Raw genomic sequence first — 20,640 nt, forward strand, 5'->3', positions numbered from 1 at the left:
AGCACTTTTGTGCATTTTTTGAGAGAACAGAGACTAAGAGATCTTGTTTTATTTTTTCGCTTAAGTCATTCTTATAAAAATATATGATAGTTTACATAGAATGTAAAACAATGTAAATTTCTTATTGATCAATAGGTAGGCAATTTTCCTGATAAGAAAAATCTCTTACTCTGCAATTTCCTTTTTCCCTTGCCCTTGCCTAATAAACTTGATTCACCAGATCTCTTTATTAGGATTGATATTTTCCTTCACAATCATCAGTTGTCCCCTCTGGCGTTCAGTGCAAGAAAACAAAATTTGAAAAATTGTGAAAGTTATTTGAATAATTTTGCAAATAGGAAAAAAAAGAAGTAAAACTGATTAAGTTAACCTTTTTTTTTTGCTTTTAGTGCTCTTTGCAATTTTGATTAGGCCGAAAATTGATTGGATTTCAATATTATTTGTCGATGCAATTTAGAAATAATTTCCGTTAATGATTTACTCCAATTTCCAACTTTCGACAGAGACTAACGAAGAGATGAAAACCAGAAAAACCAAACTACAAGAAAAATAAGAAAAAACAAAAAAAAAAAAATAAATAACCAACCTGCTCGACAGCCAACTAGAAAACAAGAGCAAAATCACCTTGAGGCGAATTTTGAGAGTTTAGGCCATGAACATGAATATTGCAAGTGAAATATGTTTTGGCATGCATATTTAATGCCTATCAAAATGCAACGGCAACAACAACAACAACAAGATCAACGGGCAATGTGTAGAAGCATTCACACACAGCTAGTCAAACTATGTGAAAACCCCTCGTATGAACCATTTTAAATGCCATCAATTTCAATTTTCCAAATTAAATGTGAGCAGCACTCACCTGGGCACTATGAAACTGGGGGGGTCCCCAACGAAGTGTGTGTGGAGAGGGGGGCAGGAAGGGGGCTAGATAATTAATAATTCATTACGTTGCCAGTAGCAATGACATAAGCCCAAAGCAAATACCAAAAACACCAAGCGCCAAACGCCAAGTTCAACCACTTTGAAGCCATGGAAAGCGGTAAACGTTTTTGGCTTTAGCTTCGGCTTCGGTGTAGCTGTTTTTTTTTTTTTTAGGGAAAACTCCAAGAAAATTGCCAGGCAAAACAAGTGAAGCCACTTAGGAAAAATCATCATAAGAGTTATCGGTTAAAATCAAAGACCAAATGAGTGAGTGTGGGCCAAACAGGCTTGACAACTTTGTCGGTTAAATGTTAGAGTTTGTTTCTTTCTTTTCTTTCTTTCGCTCGGTTAACTTTATTTATTTGTTTTGCCTTTTTCGCTTGGAATGTTTTTCGGGGTTATTCACATTTTCATCATCATCATCATCATCATTACCAAAAAAAACATACCAACCTCTGTGTCTCTTTAATAGCAGCTCTGGCATGTGGCCCAAACATCAACTGCTAACTGCGGCAGCAACACTCATTGGCCTCTGTTGCATAGTTAGTGCTAGTGGCACTTCTACCGGTTTACCTTTGCAACCTCCACCCACCATCACCACCACAGAGAGGCCGCAGAATGTGACAACGGCAATGACCCAACCGATGAGTGCAGGAAGCGATCTGAGTGTAAAACCTGATGATTTGACTGACAGCAGTCCCGAGGAGGTGAGGTTTACAAAATTTTGAAAGATTTTTGATTGACACTAAGTGAGAGTACATTCACGTTTTTTGACAGCTTAATGAGCAGGCAGCTAGCTCCGAATTGGAGGTCAGTGAGGATCTTTACTATGGCAGTGAAGTAGAAGGAGACAACGACCAAGAAAACAAAGGAGGCAAGGACCAAGAGGAGTTTGTGGGGTAAGTTTGTTAGAGGAAGAGAGAGAGAAAGAGAGAGAAAGTTAGTTTCTCAATTCTTTTCTTTAGAGTTCCAGGTTTCTTGCCAACTGTTTCGACGGTACCGCAAGAGTCTAGCAATTTGCCAACCAATGGTCATGGTTATATACAATTCGATATCAATGATGAATTGCCAGTGGAATCTATGCACCGACAGCGTCAGCTAACCAAATCCCGCACAGAAACAGTCAATGAAGTGCTTTATAATCTATTTCCCAATGGTTTCTCGGACATCTTTCGCTTCAGTGGTCAAGATGCTGCCACGACAGAGACCAGCACAGAAATGGCCACAACGACCGAGGCGGAAAAAGCTGTGGTGCCAGCCACCACAGTGGAATCAATAGTTTCATCCACGTCGCCAGCATCTGCAGTGTCCAAGAACCAAACCTACTACAGCTATCAGACCACAGTGACCAAGGAATATCGGCGAGAACTGCGTCCGGGGCACACCGAAATTATTGTCGAGCAAATAAGCAGTGCAGAAGGGGAACCCCCCTTCAAAGATGGCACTAACCACATTTCACGAGATGAATTGTTGCGCATTAATCGCGCTGCTGTCGACTCACCAGTTCTGCCCAGTTTGCTACTGCGACCAACTGAGAATGGAGATGATAATGAGACTTTGGTGGCAGCAGAGAGTGCTCCCATAGTTATACTCGGTGAACATGAAAGCGACTTGGATGAGGGACAATTGATTGAAGACAATCAGATAGCCGAATCCCATCAACACGAACGCTATCATCAGCGACTGCTTCCTCCGAGTGGGCATAATTTCAAAACTGACGGAGTGGAAAGTTATAGCAGTCAGCATGGACCAGCTCAAGAGCAGCAAATCAATGTTCACATAATCCACGATGATACCCTAGCGAAGGCTCAAACGCAGGGCCAAAAGGAGGAGGAGGTTAAAGCCAAGACGCCATCCTTAGCTCTGGATCACTATCAATTGCATAGTGAACAGCATTTCCAGCAGCGTCATCCTAGCGCCCAAGAAGCACCCTCAAGGCAATTCCTAAAGAGCTTTAAGCCCATCATTACGGGAAGTGGAGAGAGTGTTGGAAATAAGGCAGTGGCCAGTTTTCACTACGAGGTCAATAATCATCCACCACAATTGCAACATAATTCGCAACCGCCTAAAGAGAGTGACTATTCGGCACAGTTTGTGAGACCAGCCGCCCAGTTGTCCTATCAACGGGAACTAAGTCATCATCTCCTGCAACAACCGAGCAAAGAGAGTAGTCCACAGTCGAAGCTAAACACCCAAGCAGTGCCCTCGCCCACATCTGCTCCAGCGTCTTCAAATACACCTCATAGCTTGGTTTATGTCACTTTGAACTCGGCTCAGACAACGCCATTGCCACTGCCCAAAGAAGAGTCTCTAGCACCCAATTTACCTAGTCCCCATGAGTATGTCTCGGAGGCGGCGGCGGAACCATCCCAGCAGCATTTACAACATGCTCCAGCACCTAAGAGCTCTCATTCCGAGCCAGAGACTCAACTGTTAGTCAAGCCAAATGGTTATACTTTTGTCGAGGTGCAGAAGTCGGTTAATATACACAACAAACTAATTACGGAGAAAGATGGACGTTTGGTTGAGCAGCATGAGACAATCTATCATCAGCCTTATGAGCAGCAACAGAATCATCTGACTCCTGAGAAATATGTGGCAAGCGCCTTGCCGGAGTTGCCAGCACCCAAGCCTCAACATAACTATGTATCATTGACCAAGAATCCCATCAATGTTGAACAGGAATACGATAGTTCACCCCAAGAGGGAGCCTACTCGCATGCCACTATTAATTTAGATTCCGGACATTCAGCTCCTCAACAGCATATCAATGTGGAGACCGCCCATCATCCAGCCCTGCCAGTGCCACAGCATTATCATGTAGAGAAGATCATTGATCATCCAGTCGAACATCAAGTCATTGATCATCCAGTCGAACATCAGGTCGTTGAACATCCAGTAAAACATCAGATTGTAGAGAAATTTGTTGAACATCCGGTCAAACATCAGATTGTGGAGAAACATATACCCATACCGTATGCCGTGCCCCAACCAGTGCCAGTGCCTATTCATGTTGAACACTTCGTTGATCGTCCATATCCCGTTGAGACCATTGTAGAGCATCAAGTTCCGTATCCCGTTGAGACAGTGGTTGAAAAGATCGTTGAGAAACATGTACCAGTCGAGGTGGAACGCATTGTAGAGAAGCCTGTGAAAGTGGAGAAAATTGTGGAAAAGTTTGTAGATCGCCCTATGCCGATACCCATTCATGTTCCCGTGGCAATTCACATGCCTTTGCCACCAATTTCAGCACATGGCCATCATTTCCCTAGCCATCCGAATGCCTTGCCTCCCTGGACAACTCATTCGGTGGGTCATATTCCACCCAAAGTACTGCAAAACTATTATACACGCATGCTAAAGAAGCTTCTACCGCAATTGTCGTTACCAAAGGCAAAAACAGCACCGCCAACGACCAAGACCACAACAAAGGCACTCCAAAAGCCACCAACGATCCCAGTGCGCGGTGATGTACCCAAAGTGGCCACTTTCAGTCTGGCCGATATGCGTTTCGATCTACGTCCTCCGCCACCACCCGCGGGATCACCCTGGCTGCAGGGAGCTCGTTATATTTACAATACTTTGCCCGCAGATTTGGCCACTGCAGCCTCAGCCTCTGTGGCGGCGGCGGCTCCCACACAAATGGTGAAATCTTATATTGGGCCAGTGCCAGCTCCCAGCGCCAGTTCCAATGAGTTCGACGAATTTCAGCGTTGGCGCAATGGTCATACCCTTAAACGAAGTCCCGATTTTGGTCGAAATTTGCATATGGAATATGGTTTTAAGCCTCCTCTGGTTCCCTCTGTAGAGATTGACGACAAAGGCAATCCGCTAAAGCAGGCTGAAGCCACAGAGACGCAATAGACAGAGCAGAGAATGGGAAGATGACAATGTCAGAGGATGTAAAGCGTGCCAAAATATACAGCTATAGTTATTATTGCCTATTTATGTAACATATTTAAACAAAATGCATTTAAACCATAATAAAATCCAATCTAAAGAACCAAAAATTCTTCAAATTCAGCACCTAACTTCACAAGTTGAAAATATATTCCCAAATTTCAAAACGGCATTTGTCAAAGAAACCTTCCATTTAAAAAGCTAAAGGTGTTTATTCTAAAAAATATTTACAAAAAGTATAATTTTAAATTTTCTACTTTGTGAATTTTACTTTATTGTTGACCTAACCTAACATTATAGCCTACATAACCTCAATATTTCACTTTGCTAATTGCTGAGCTAAGATCCTATGCTTCCATCTCTCATATAAAAGAGGGGAGCACATATCTGTCATCATAAAATCCTTGCAAAAATATACATATGTAGAATATATTGCCTACAATTAGGTGCAATATTAATTAAACAAATGACATGACACTGCAGACTGTACCTCATAGAGGGAGAAAGAGAGAGAGAGAGAGAGTGAGTTGAAGAAAAATTACGAATTTCCTTAAGTAGCATTTATGTAAATGAAAAATTTTACACTTATGTGATGAAGGGGAAAAGGGTTACTCTACCCTACTGAAAATCTTATCTCTCAGCAAACAGTTGCCACGCCCCTAGCACAAGCTCCCCACCCCATGCCAAACACACACACATAGATACATATACTTACTTATAACAGTTTGGCAAAATGGCAAACACGTCTGCTCTAAAAGGGCGGCAGCGTGCAAAGATTTATATGACAGCTAATAAATTTACAACACATGTAGCTCTCAAAAGATATTAGAAGATATTTTTTGGTGACAAGTTGAAGGCCTCACACGTACGACAAGAGTTTTGAATGTTATTGAAGCATGCTTTTAGGCGGCAACAAAAACGCATTGAGTGTGTGTGTGTGTGTGAGTAAACGAGGGTGGGAGAGAGGTATGGAAGTAAAAAAGAAATGAGAGGCGAAATATAAGAAAAACAGCCTTGCAAATATTTGCGCAGCATTTCCCAAAAGGCACGTCGAGGCGTCGGGCGACTGCATTTGACATTTGATGGTCGACATGCCGCTGAATGAATAGAGAGAGAGAGAGAGAGAGACAGACAGAAGGAGAGATAGATGTAAGCAGACAAACCGTTTAGCGCACGTGTTGACGGAAGCGGAAACTTTCAAGCGGAGTGGCAAAATGACATGGCAACCAGGCACAGTGAACATGAAGAGCTTCTCTCTAATTCATTGTGTTTTCACAGGATAGGAAATGTGAAGAGCCAAATGCCAAAAAATGAGAGAGTGAGTGAACAAAAGAATATAGTGAAGAAGTTCACTTGACAATAAAGCTAAAGGCATAACTCTGAAGGAGAGAGTCGTACTTGGTGCGGACTTATTTCTGGAAAAGAAATCTATAAAATTGTAGAAAATTGACTGAGTGAAATCAAATGATCTTTTTTTATCCAAATTTACTAAATTTAGGCTCATATTGCAAAGTATCTTCCCAATGTAACCTAATATGAAATTTTTACGATTTTTGATAATATCCAAAATGTAGTTTCCATATAAACCTCTAATCTATTTATACTCTGATCTCTAATCGCTAATCAATACTACTCCGCTCTATTCTATATAATTTACGGTGCGTATTTTAAAGAAACATTCGACTGTATTCACCTTTAGTTAAGGCTAAAAAGTAACTTTTCTTTTCAAAAATAAATGCGATTGGTTCAAAACAAAAAATTAAGTGATGCTGAATGTAAAAAAGATTGGTATTACTTAATAAAAAAAACTTATTAAAAAAATCCTATAAGAGATCATTTTTATGCTATTCGTTTTGTTTCTTCTATGAACTTTATTATTATAAACAATGCTTTAATTATTACTTAACTGAACTCAAGTATAATTGGAATAGCCTAAACTTTGAAATTTTAATGATGTCTGATAGAAAGTCGAATTATTTATCCAATAAAAGGATCTACCAAAAGGATCTTAAGTAAAATTTTAGTGGAATTTCAACAAAAGTTTCTTCATTTCCATAACAATTAATGAATAGATTTTGGTAAAGTGAACTAAAAAGTAATTCTGAAACGAGTAACACTAAAAATTAGACTTCAGAGAATTTTTAAAGACTTTTAGGAATATTAAGAACTTAAGTAATACATCGAGAAGAAACGACCAACTTAACAAATTCGTTGTAACAACTATACATAGATTTATTTTCAAAATTTTTCCACATTTCAGCAATTTTTTTTCTGCTTCCAATCTGGCCTTTTATATTGGGAATTGGTACAAAAAAAAACTTCCTTCACTGTTACCATAATGTCATCTCAAAATAAAGTTAGCTTATTTACTACCCAAAATCGTTTGACTTTAAACCATGTTGTTAACTTTAAGGTTTCACGCTCTCTTAACCGCAACATGCAATCATAAATCAAAAAATTGTTCGTTTAATACTTGAGCCACGCCCACAGAAATCAATTCCAATTGCAAATGCATTCAGCATTTTGATAGACTCCCCAGTGGGGAGGATTGGCAGGAGAAAAGGGCGGCGGGCAGGCCAACAAGACCAACAGAGATAAGGCAAAAAGGAATACCCGAAAAGAAAAACACTCGCACACACTCGCAAACACACACACGAAAAGCTCAAAAAGAATGTGGATGAGAAGAAGGGGGCGGAAGTGCGGGAAAAAGGAACAATTGAATAATTTATATGCAAATAAATAAAAGTATTTTTCAACATTTTCATTTTTGCATGCCAGAGAGCAGAGAGAAGAAAACTTTTCGTTTGCATAAGGAGAAAAACGCGTGTGAAATAAATTTTGCAGTTTTGGCCACAAAAGGCGTAACACACACTACCAACAACAACAACAACAATAACCAGCCCAGCTACTATTGGCGACGTTTTCAAGTTTTTCGCCCCACGTTTTTCTGTCGGTTGGTTGCATTTTTTTCTTGTTTTTTTTCGTCGGCTTCTGCATTTTTGGCGGCCTTCTCTCATCCTGAATGCTTTTTCTGGTTTGGCGCTGCATGTCATTGTCAGGGACTGCCAACTTGTTCTCATTCTTCTCTCTCTCTCTCTCTCTTACTCTGATGCTGCTTTTCCCTCTTGCCCCCTGCATTTGATATACGATGTGTTGGCAAGCCGCCCAAAATGGCGTTTACTGGGGCTGAAGGAAAAGAAGTGGTGAAGGCGTGGCATTTGCGAGACAAATGCAGCTGAACTGAAAATTGCATTTCCGCTTTTGAAAATTGCGCAAACTTCCGGCAAGGCAAGGCAAAGAGTCTTCCCCCCTCACACTCAAAAAAAAAGAGAGCTAACCACGACTACGTCGGAACGTCGCCAGACAATTGGCAAAAATTTTCTATAAAAGTGTGAAATAGGCCGTCCTCCTCCAATGTCCGGATACGCTGTACGATGTGCTCTGACATGCCCGTAAAGTGGCCCCAATGAACCACAGAAAACTTGTCACACAGAAATGAACGCAAAAATGTCAAATGCACACAAAGTCTAAGAGACGGAGACACGGACAGAGACAGACGGACAGAGAAAGCGACTTTAGGCGAGACGATTGAGCAAGAGAGACAGCGAGAGGTTTATTGACCAACAAAAAAAAAAGTAAAAAGGCCTAAAAATGCAAAATAAACTGAAAATGGAATACTCTAAGAACTTTCTTGACTTTTCTCCAAACTAATTTTCTTTATCATTTGCATTTGCTTTCTCATTCATTTTGTTAACAAAACTTTTTTTCTGCCCAGCTATGCCACAGTCGCTTTCGAAACCAAAGTTGATATGCAAATGGTGGAAAGTGGTGAAATTTAAAATTAAGCAAACATAATAGTTAGCCCTTAACTAACAAGGAAACCACTTAGGTAGGACGATTTTTTTTTTTACAATTGTAATTGTGTTTTTATTTAGATAAAATGATTTTGAGGCAACCTCTGAAGCGAAGGACAAGGTAAAATTTTGTTATTATATGTTAATATTTTAACATGGTAAAAATAGTAAAATACTTGGAAATTAAAAAAAGATAATAAATGTCTAATCCATTTTTACGAAAAATCACAAAATATGCCAAAATATGAATATTTTGAATTTAAATGCAAATCACGACCAAACTTTCTTTACAAAAAAAATCAAGACATAAACGTTGACAATTATTTAAAAAATGTTAAAACGAGAGTTTAAGGTTTAAGTTAAAAAAAAACTAGATATTAAAACTAAAATAGTAAGGGAGTCAGAAATTACATAGCTTTTAAATATGTTAAATATCCTTTAAATTAAAAGAGTATTTATTTAAAAATATCACAGCCAAAAAGGTGTCAAGTGTCATGTGAATGACTGAAAAGGGTTCGTGTCATGGCTAACAATGGGTGAATTCATTTCGTTTGTGGTCTGACTACTTAACGCTTAATGGACGACAAGGAAATTGCTTTACCACGGAATGCAGGTAAAGAAAATAGTTTGCTTCAACTCTAGACTGCTGCCAAAAGCAGTTTAATTTGCCAAAAAGTGTTGACAACAAATAGAATAAACAGAAAGATTTCAACATTTTCACACATTCTCTGTCACGCACTTTCAGTCTATTCAATCAGGGCCGCAAAAGCCAAGCAAACAAAAGAGAACAAAAAAAAAGTGCCAAAAACTTTTGCCATGTGGCTAACAATGTAAACTGTCATAACTTTGCCAGGAGTAGGGAAAACTCGAGGATTGAGGGCAAAGGGAGAAGTGGAAACCATATATAAACAGACAGACATGTGGATAAATTTGCCAACTTAACAGAACTCTGTTAATAGAGTTGCAGCTGTTGCTGTTAAAGCTGAGCCGAAAAGTAGACAATGTTTTATTTTTTGTTTTGCAATATTTTCTTTGATTAGCTTATTGTTAGATGGAAAATTTGAAAATCTCATTGCATTTGACTCGTAATTCCCCACAGAAATATGAGTGGAGTTTTTTTTTTTTTTTGCAATCACTGAGAATAATAAAGGAAAGAAACTAATCAAAAAAACCCTCAATTGCCAGGGTATAACAAATAAATAGAGTAGAGTGGAAATTTCAACAACAGCCAAACAATTTTATTGTTACCAATCTCGATTCGCATCTTTCGCCTCCCCGGCCATCTCAATCACAGGCAGCCCCAGAACAACAACTGACAATGAAGCGTAGCCAGGATAAATGCAGGCAACAGGATGCGGATGCGGATACGGATGCTTAGCAACTGGCCATGGCCATGCATAGAGATAGATGATTTTGATAATAATAATAGTAATAATAATAACTAACCATAATGAAAACTTAGACCAAGGCAAGGCTTGGCTTCTGAGCAAAATTACAAGAAGATGCTGCTGCTTTTGCTGCTGCTGCCAGGCAAAGAATTTCAATCAGTGTGTTGACGATGAAACGATGATACGACGAAGAAGATGTGAGTGAGTGAGGCCAAACAACTTTGTGATTGCATAACTCTGGCGGACTAGATGGCCAAGAATGCTTTTTCGCTCAGCGGGTGGGTTGAATCAGGTAAACCAGGTAACTTCCGTTGCAGTTAACATTCTTCTTCTTCTCATTCTCATTCTTCTTCTCATTCTCATTCTCATCGTCATCGTCGCCATCGCCGTCATCATCGTCGTTTTCTTCTCTTTCGCCTGGCAATTTTCTGTCAAAAACAACACAAAACTTCAACAACAACAACAAGAACGAGAACAGCAACCAATTGTTAGTTGTTGTTCTTTTGGAAGAGGGGTTAAAATAGGAGAGGGTGAGAGACAGCGCTTTAAAGTCATTCCACCCGTATCTGCCCCATATCAGCAGGTCCTTCCACATCCACTCTGGCCACACTTTTAGCATGCGTGCGGTTTTCGTTCGACGCGGTCAGCAGGTCGACAATGGATTTTTGGGGTTTGAGGGCTTTTCCCATGCATTCCTCCTGCTCCTGCTGCTCATGGAGCTCCTCCTAACTGCGAACTTGCAACTGGAACTGCTTGTGTTGTCAGTATATTGGCAAAGTTTTCCATAGTTGGGTTTCAAGTATGTGTGTGTGTTTGCGTGTGTGTGTGTGTGTGCGGAGAGGGGGTCCAAGAGGTATGAGGAAGTTAAGTAAAAGTGCGGTAGCAAAACAACCAAGTGTTTACTTTGTGTGTAAAAGGGAGGAGTTATAGCAACTATCTGAGTGAGGGGCAAGTGAAGTTGTGTGTGTGGTAAATTATTTAGATTGGGAAATCTGTGTAACAACAACAACAACAACATCAACCCCAAACTGGAGAGGCATTTTTTGGGTAAAGCAAGTTCGCAATCAACTGACATAACATCTATGTACATGGAACCGATAATTGAACCATCATCCAGCCAACCATCCATGCGTCGATTCCTTTCCTTTTTTTGCGATACATTTTATCCTCTCATGTCTATAATTGGATTGAAGTTTGAATTGATTCTATATGGACAACTTTCAAATTAGAGATAGATTCATACGTTCGATAAATGAAACAATCTCATTGGTGATTGGAATTTAGGACTTGGAGGCGCAGACATTTTTTTGTTAGGATCAATTCGAAGCAAAGGGCGCCAGTTTTTCGATCAGACTTTACACCTATTGAGTAGAGTTTTTTTTTTTTTGATTATTCTTAAAGAAAAGTAAGGTAACTAGTTTTATCTAATCGGACAATTGGAATTGAAATTGAATTGACAGAAATACTTAGAGTTGCTACTCAATAATTCTATGATCGGCTTAGGATAAGCACCTTCTCACAATTCACCATCGATCTGCAATTCTAAGAATGTCTCTCTTCCTCTCAATTGGGTAATTTATCTTGTAGATTTAACTTATTTTTCGATTACGTGTGTAATTATTGGTTATATGAGGCGAAATTTAATATAATTTTTGTTGGAAGGATTTGATCCGATGATACATAACAAATTTTTTTGATGTTAGCCTTATAAGAACCATATTATACAGTTGTTCGATATAAAGAAATGTTTTAAAAAGTTGCAAAGAAGAATTGTCAAGCTCCCTGCACCTTGAAAAGGCCAAGAGTAACTCAGGTATTATGTTTATTCTTTCTCTAGATTATATTAATCCAAATCAGTAAACTATATCATTACAATCAGCTCATTTCAAGTAGCCACAAGGTCAACAAAACCGACTTCCTTAATTGAATATTATCTTTTTTATATATATCCAATAGAAAAACACCCTTCATAAAAGTTCACTAAAGTTAAACGATCTTTAGTGTATAAGATATTTTTCGGCTATTTATCAACGATTTTACTATCTATGAATAAATTTTGGCTGATGTTCTTCAATTATTTCAACACTACTTTCCCTACACCATCATCTTAATCAAAGAAAGTACTTTCTTATGTATTTCTCTTTCCTGTCTTCCAGTTTGTTCAATTTCAGTTTATCTCTTCATTTGCCCTTTTATCCTTGTCCTTACTTTACTTCTCTTCATTATGGAGAGGAAAGGAAAGGAAACCAAAAATTGTCTTTTGCCTTCCACTTTGCAGTTTGAACAAATTCTAACCCCGCATTTGCATTCAAATCAAATCCCTGGCTCAAACCAACCAACAAACTGCCGCAATAGTTAAGTATTTAACGCCCTAACCAAACCGAAACTCAATCCCTTTTCCGCCCTTGGTCTCAAAGCCCCCAGCACCTTGGTAAATCCCAAAAAAACAGGGCGTGTCAAATGCAGTAATCCCACACACACACAAACAGGGTAACTCCCCCGCTTGAAAAAAAAAACTTTAAACTGTTTACATTTTATGTCGCTTAATGCTGGCGCCATCTACCGAGCTCCGCTACTAACTGCCACCCTTTTTGCCTCCTCTCCATTCTGTGCCCCTGTTCCTCTTCACTCTTAACATTTACCCAAGTAATTTTCAGGAAAAATAATTTTCATTTCCGCCAAAAATCTCTCTCTTTGTATGAGTGTGTGAGTGTGTATGTGTGTCTGTGTGTGTCTGCGCCATTTTGACACTTAATTATTTCAATTGAGGCTGAAGCCCTCTGAGAGGTTTTAACCGTCCCTCCTTCAACTCACCTCCCTTCCTCCCTGATGCCTTAATTCCCTTCTTCCCTGCACTCGTTGAGTGTCTTTTGTTTTGTGCCTGGCTTTTTCATAGGTAAACTTATACATATATGATCCCCTACCTCTCCCACCCCTCTCCACCCACCACGACTTCGTTAACAGCCTTTTTCGACAATATACATATATATATATATTCATGTGTAGTAACCAAAATCTTTGTCTGTATATGTGTGGGCTTTTGTCTGATGATTTTGTCGCAGTCTCATTTACAATATTTGTCTCTTTATCTCTGTTATGTATGTATGTAGGGAGTAAAGAAGAGACTGGAATGAACAACAAATGAAATCAGCATTAGCTTCAAATGGGCGAGAGCCACACCCACAGCCACCTAAAATGGCAACAAAAACAATAGATATATCTGTGGGCTATATAGCCAAATGTATGTATATGCATGCCCGAGGTCGACAAACGATAAAGCGAACCTTTTTTATCCCCCACAAATTCTAAGACAAGTTGCTCTGTCACAAATATAAATTAAACCAAAGCGATCAGCAGAATAACAATCTATACTTACCCTTCTATACACTTTCAAAAATAATACTTATAGTACTAAATTCACCTTGTAGAATTAATATTGCTATGAAATAGGAAGCAACTAGGGAAAGAAAAAAAAAAGAGAGAATACCAAAACCAGTTTTTGCTTACCAATTAAACCTTATTTAGAATTAGGCCAAAAAGTCAATATTTTAAACAACATTTAATCTAAACAAATCCATTAAACAATTAAGAATAAACTTTTCAAAATATTTATGAATATTTATTGGATTATTTCAAGCCAAAGGTTATCTCTATTAGTAGAATTAAATCAAGTTCAGTCATAAAGTTCATGTACCCAAAAACCAAATGGAATGAAAGGGCTAAGCCGCAACTCAAACGCTTTCAATGGATGTGAGGGGAATCAGGCGCTCATCTACCCCTCTCTCACACCCGCTTCAATCTCTCTCTGTGTGTATGTGTGAAAAAGCATTTTTAACAATTTTTAAATAAAATTGAATGCGATTGCGTTGAATTACATTTTGCGGGCCCAAGTTGGCATTGTCACGATAAAAATGAAGTGCTTGTGCAGACCCAAAAACCAGACCCAGAACTGAAAACCGAAACCAGAAACCGACCCCCGAAAAATCCTATAGGTAAAGCCTGTGTGGACAATGAAAAGTGACGCGGATTGGGGGTTCGGGGGGTGTGAGTGAGAATGAGAGGTGTGGGAGCCAAATGACATTTTGTCGCCTTCCACCAAAAAATTGTCAAAGCAAATTTACAACGGAGATTCGTAGAGAACACAAAAATATATACATTCAGTATGGGCGTGGCAATGCAGACAAAAGACAATTGAAGTTAATGCACGCGCCCATAGACTACAGCCACGCCCACATAAATGGCAAGAAGAAGCAGCAACCGGAGACGGCAGTCAACTCGAAGCTGGCCATTTGCCTTTGGTATTTTACTTTGGGATTATTTTGTGATTTATGCGGTCTTCGAGTTGACATGCAGATTTAGATTAAGAGCCAAAACGAAGGACAAGACCATTTCGCCCTTCCCCCCACCACACCAACCAATCCCCTTCACTCGCCAAAGAGATCCCAAATACAACACGCGCATAAATTTCAAGAGGGGAGGGACAAGAGACAATGTGGGCAACTACTTGGCGTATGAGTGATATTTTAGTTTTCTGTTCTCGTTTTGCGGTCTTGCAATTTTGTGTGGCATTAAAAGATTTTTGGCCATTTCATCCCACAAAAACAAGGATTTACTATTAAAGCAAATGAATGGAAGCAACTGAAGATAAGTGGACACCAAGAAAGACTGACAGAGAGAGAAGAGAGAAAGGAGCAAGCAAATAACATTAGCAAAAACGATAAAAGTTTAATTAATTATATGACCACAGCATTTTGTTCATTATCATCATGATTTTGGTTTATTGTATACGCATTTGATTAGCAGGTTCTTTCGACTATTGCATATTTATCATTTGGTTCTTTTTACTGACTAATTAATTAAGACTAGAAGCTTCTTGGTTGACACTGCAATGCAGTGAGCACACTCATTCATACAATGGGCTTAAGCCCTGGCAAGTTAATTATATATTTTTCAATGTGACAAATTGAAAAGTTCTTTTCCCATTCAATTTGTATAGCTTTATGAAGAGTATTGGAAATTAACTAAGGGTGTTTAACTAACTTTACTAGTAAAAATCTTGTAAATTAACAACTAGACACAACGCTTATTAATTTAAAGTCATAATAAATTTCCAAATTGCAGTTAGTTAGTTAGTTAAAGTGGGAAATTGTATTGTTGGCTAATGAGAAAATATCAATTATAATGTCTGCACAATTCATTTGTCATTTATAAATTCTTTGGCAAATATTTACTTTTGGCCATAAAACTTCATTTGTGGTTTTTTGGTAAGACACACACACACTCACACACACACAGACGCACATGAAGTGGGAGTTGGTGTTGGAATTGAAGTCCTCCATGCACATTGTGTTGGCAACCTCAATGGAAAGCAATCATTCGGACAATTAGAAATCGTACTTAATATCAAATTGTTTGCAATTACAAAGCATTTTAGCAGGAGTAGAGAAACAAACCCGAGACAAAGAGACATAGCTAAACGGAGAGGGAGAGAGAGAGAGGGTGAAAAAGCGAGATAGAGAGACAATAAATGAAACGACACATGGGAAACAAGACAAGGTGGTAACGGAGGTATAGAAGGGCCAGAGGAGAGTTTCGACCACAGTCAACAATAATGTAAAATCAAACAAAAACAACAGCAACAACAACTACAAAAACATAAAGAAGGGGATACAAGGGAAGGGGCTAACAGCCATGAGACATTTGGGGGCCATCAAGTGAATTTGACTTAAAAATGGGCAAAAAATTGCGGCAATTAAAGTGGCAAATTGTCTCGAAGAGGCATACAAAGTTCAACTCTTTGTACTTGGTTTGTATCTGGGAATATACACACATCCACATCCACACCCACTCAAACTCACACACACACACATACATGCACATTGGCATTGTTATTATACGCCCTTTCCCTTCAAATTTTCCCTTGATTGTGAAATGGAGCCTTAAATGAGTTTTCAGTTGACTTCGTCGTATCGTGTGTCGCCTGTATCTCTCACTCTCGTTCTCTGACTTTGGTTCTGACTCTTACTCATTCCTTTTTGTCATTTTTTTTTTGTTTTTTGATTGAAAACCCCTTTTTGGAAATGTCTTGACTCTCTCTCTCTTTGTGTGGGCATCATTAACAGACTGAGCCAAGCAGAAGGCAAAAGAAATGCAGAATGAGTAAGAATGGCCAAAGGAAAGGAAAATCAAATTAAATGTTTCTCATTTATGTGGGTTATTTATAATGCCTATAAGAACTTTGACTCACAGTTGGCATTTAATTTTTTCTTGGCCATTTTCATTGACTTTTTCTTCGTTTTGGTGGTTCAACTGCAGTTTTATGGTAGAGAAATTTATGTTCTTTGGCTTAAAAGGGGGCTAAGTCAAGACATTTATACCCGTTTGCCATTTAGAGATGGACAATGCCAAGAAATATGCATAATAAAAGACGTTAAATTAAGGGTTTAACTCTTTCAATTGACTATAGAAATTGAATTTGGAGCAGAAAGTTTATTGTTACACAGTCGAATCTTAAAAGTTAAATATTTTTAAGTATTACCCAAAAGTAAAAGGGGGAATAATATTATATGTAAACAAAGTATTTGACTTAAATATGAATTAAACTTTGGAATTTTAATCAGAAACGCAATTTCCAACATTTTTAAAATTTACTTTTTAGTAAGTTTAGTAAACATATTAGCTAATTTATAAAACTTACAAATATTTCTTAAGGAATATTAAGGATTATGGACCAAGAACTAATCATATAAATAATATTTGTACTCACTATAGAAAATATATTAAAACCTGCTAAAATAAAACATTTTTTAGCCAACTCACTTGCACAGTGCCATCCCTAAAACGTTCTTGGACAACTCTTTGCCGTTGGACAATTTGGTGGTGATTTTTATGTGAATTCACTGACAGTGTTTCTTTTCGTATATAGATTAGACCTAAATTATGTAGGTGGATGTATGCAATGTCCAGAAAGCAGACTACGGTCTTCCAATTTCAATCCTTAAGGCTGGTAGCAGTCGCAGCTGCTGCAGTTTTCTTACGATATCAGAACAGTTGAATCTCAATTAACATAACTCACCTAGACCAAAGAGAATACCAGAAGTAGGAGTGGGAGTCGATGTGGATGTCAAAGTAAGAGTTGGAGGAGAGGAGAGGAATTCCTTCTCGTAAACTAAACACAGATAATGGCAGAGGGTAACTTCCCGAAAACGAACCCGGACCTTTTGGACCCCGGACATCGTTTTGGCTCTCATCTGCTTAGAAGCTCCTCCATTCTATTCTATTCAGTTCAGTTTAGTTCTGTTTTTGGGGAGAGTGCTCTCATTGTCAAAGTGGAAATTGTGTTCATAAATCAGAAACTGTCGCACATGTGTGACACCCCCAATCTCCTACATTCATTCCATAGACAGAGACACGAAAAGCCATCCATTCCACCTACTCGGCAGCCGCCAATCCTGTTGTCCCGTTTATTGTGTTGTCAATTTGCTGCGCTCGTTGGTTTTGCTGGCCAGGGCGATGGCGTAATTAGATTTCAGTTCAGTTCAGTTCAGTTCAGTTTGGTTTCGGGAACCAAAACCACGAAAACGGGAAGTGTCAGACAATTAAGGCCAAGCCAGCTCCATTCCACTCCACTCCCAGAGACTATCCTTGGCCAACATGAAGGAAGCATTTCATATGGCTCAATTAAAATGTTTCAAGCCGATCTTGGCATCGAGACAAGCTACATACAATCTACAATCTGTCAATTTCCTCAAAACCAAATGACCAACTGTCCAAGTTTTTTTTATAAAACTAACACAAAACGAAAATATAATTTACTGGCAATTAATGAGCTTGGTCATTGTCATAAACTGGAACATCCAACGGGTTAACATCCAGTTGGGGGCTATCAGTTTTTTCCGTTTTGAATTGGAAGTGTCAACAATTCGCACATTTGGCCAACAAAAGTCGCCTCTCTTGTTTTATACTTTATGTTGGATGTTGCCTGTTGTATCTTTCAGACACTTTGTTAGTTGGTTAAACTTCCGCCAGCAAACGAAGACCACGAAGACGACTAAGACGCCAGCGATGACTGCATCCGCAATACAACTTTTTTTTTCATTTGTTTTTTATTATTTTTTTTTGTTTAAGATTTCCGCCTTCTGCAGCTGCAATTGCCTACGCAAAGTGCGAAAGAGACAGAGAGAGAGAGAAAGAAAGATGGAGACCTCGTATCAAGTGCGAAAAGGGGCGAGGATGGGAAATTTGGAGGTGGAGATGGCACAGAGACTTCTGGCTCATCTTTGTATATCTCTGTGTGAGTGTGTGTGTGTGTGTCTGTTGAATTTATTACGAGATTGTAAATCTGCCAAGATTACTGCAATTATGCGGTTTTATTTAGAGAGGGAGGCTGTCGACCCACAAAGAGACAAAGGGTAAAAGGGAGAGCAAGAGAAATGAATACAGACAGCATGGGTGGCAAATTCAGAAGGGGATCATAAGATTCAGGTTGCCAAGAAGATGAAAGATAAGTCTGTAGAAAACTGGTACATTTATGTCGGTCTGTTATACCACTCTATTTTATCTCTTTTATAGCCATCTTTAAAATTTGATTTAAAGAAATTCGACGATTATTCATTACTTTAAATTTAAGCCCACTTTTGGTTCAATGATAAATATAAATGGTTATATTCAAATAATTCTCTTAACTATTATACAAAGATATCAAAAACTGTTATATGTACATATGTCTAGTTAGGTTTCATGTTAAGTAATAATCATAAAATTACATATATTTATAAATTGCAGCTAGCTCCATTGAAAATTCTATGAAATATTGTTGTTCAACTCGTTTGCAACGAAATTTAAAGTTTATCAAGACAGGGATTTCAGATTTTCTCTAAAAATCTAAATTTAATTAATAAACCTTTCATGGAAATGTTCAAATAAGTTATAAGAGTCTTTGTGGAAGAGATTAAAAGTATTATAAACAAAAGTATTATTATAAAACACCTCGTTAATAGGCATTTTAGTACATTAATCAATATAAACATTAAATATTTTGGGTTTCAGAAATATCTTACGAGACATTATTTTACTATTTATGTGAATTTAAAATTGTAATTTAGTTCACAGTCAATTTCAAAACTGTTATACGATTGTTATACTGTTTAAATACTTTTTAAATTTTAGTAAAACACTTTGTTTTCACATTTTTCTATTACATTTCTTTCCAAACTTTAAAACAGTCTGAAAACGACTATTTAATAAATGTATAAATTCTTATAAATATTTTACTGATTTGCATCAACTAGAAAATGAATCAGAGAACCATTATAAATCTTTCGTCTTCAGCTTCCCAACTCATCAATAATCACAATAATCACCCACATGGAATTTTTTCCCCTTTTTGCCGCCTTCAACCATGATCCATTCATATCATTTTCCGACTAATAACTCAATTTCAGCTTTATGTCATGGCCTTTCCCATTGCCAGCTAATGTGAAAGTGCCAAAAAACCAAAACACTACCGTCAAAATTACACCGTTGCACATTAATCCTCAATAAACACTGTCTTTACCTCGTTGCCAAAAAAAACAGAAATAACTAAAAACAAGTAACTAAAATCCACTAATCGCTTAAGCAGCTAACCAGCAGTGGAAAGAGATGCATTGGCAAAGATAATTCAAGCTCACACAGTCGCTGCGGTTAAAAGGAAAATATATAGACGAGTATCTATGGGCTTATTGTATACATAATTTGTCAGCTACTTCATCAGGCCAAGACGCGTGCGTGACAGGCGAGGAGCGCGTGCTGGGATTGCATATAAAGTCACTGGGATCAGAGATCCAGAGATGTTGCAGCGATCAGTTGCATAAGCATTACGATTTGAACTTTCACATCATCATTGCGATTGTTTGGCCATTGCTGCTGCATTCTTCCTATAAATCATGCAGATAGTCATATAATCCGACACGAAATGGATAAATTAAATACACAACAGAGTCATAGGAAATGCGAGCACATTTCACTTAATGCCATTAAAATATTAATTATACAATCCCCACACAAAATGACATACTCAACAACTTGCCTTAGAGGAAGCACAATCAAAGGCGAACAAAATAAAATGTAAAATCAAGTAAATAAACTTACGCATAAATATTTTTTGCTGTTGAGCTAAAAAAAAAAAACTTTATGGTCACCCAAAACTTGGCTGACGTCTCTTGGCCAAAGCCAGGGCCAACAAAAATAAAATCAAGTTGATGCTGTAAACAAGCAAAGAAGTGTGAGGAAAATTACTTCAAAAGAAACCCAAATTTGTATACCCTTACATTGCACCCCTTGTAGTAGAAAACATTAGTTAATTTTAAACTTTTCAAATTGTAGTTTGTATTCTTAGGTAACTAAACCTAAAATTAAGATTATTTCGTCCGTCAATTAATTAATTATATTATGTTAAACAGTATGATTATATGTAAGATTTATAAAACAGTTCGTATAAAAGGGATGGTCTAAGAATTTTTGACTTTATACAGACTTGATCGTTAAGTTGATCGACGCTTTATCCATTTTTAGCCATGTGAACTTTTGTCTTA

At 38.0% G+C, this 20,640-nt stretch overlaps 1 protein-coding gene across 1 annotated transcript; it reads left to right on the top strand.

Annotated features, from left to right (window-relative positions):
• The first annotated feature begins 1,402 nt into the window (after positions 1-1,402).
• On the top strand, positions 1,403-4,882 carry LOC26528886. Its single transcript, XM_015177694.2, has 3 exons — positions 1,403-1,631; positions 1,702-1,823; positions 1,890-4,882. Exons 1-3 carry the CDS (start codon positions 1,407-1,409, stop codon positions 4,786-4,788), a joined length of 3,246 nt encoding a protein of 1,081 aa, XP_015033180.1. The 5' UTR covers positions 1,403-1,406; the 3' UTR covers positions 4,789-4,882.
• The last annotated feature ends 15,758 nt before the right edge of the window (positions 4,883-20,640 follow it).

The sequence above is a fragment of the Drosophila willistoni genome (genome assembly GCF_018902025.1).
Source record: "Drosophila willistoni isolate 14030-0811.24 chromosome 2L unlocalized genomic scaffold, UCI_dwil_1.1 Seg72.1, whole genome shotgun sequence".
In the NCBI taxonomy this organism is placed as follows: domain Eukaryota; kingdom Metazoa; phylum Arthropoda; class Insecta; order Diptera; family Drosophilidae; genus Drosophila; species Drosophila willistoni.

Coding starts and splice junctions, on each gene's coding strand:
- LOC26528886 (XM_015177694.2), top strand. CDS start 1,407: ATGTGGCCCAAACATCAACTGCTAACTGCGGCAGCAACACTCATTGGC. Junction 1,632..1,701: donor CTGACAGCAGTCCCGAGGAG/GTGAGGTTTACA, acceptor GTTTTTTGACAG/CTTAATGAGCAGGCAGCTAG. Junction 1,824..1,889: donor GACCAAGAGGAGTTTGTGGG/GTAAGTTTGTTA, acceptor TCTTTTCTTTAG/AGTTCCAGGTTTCTTGCCAA.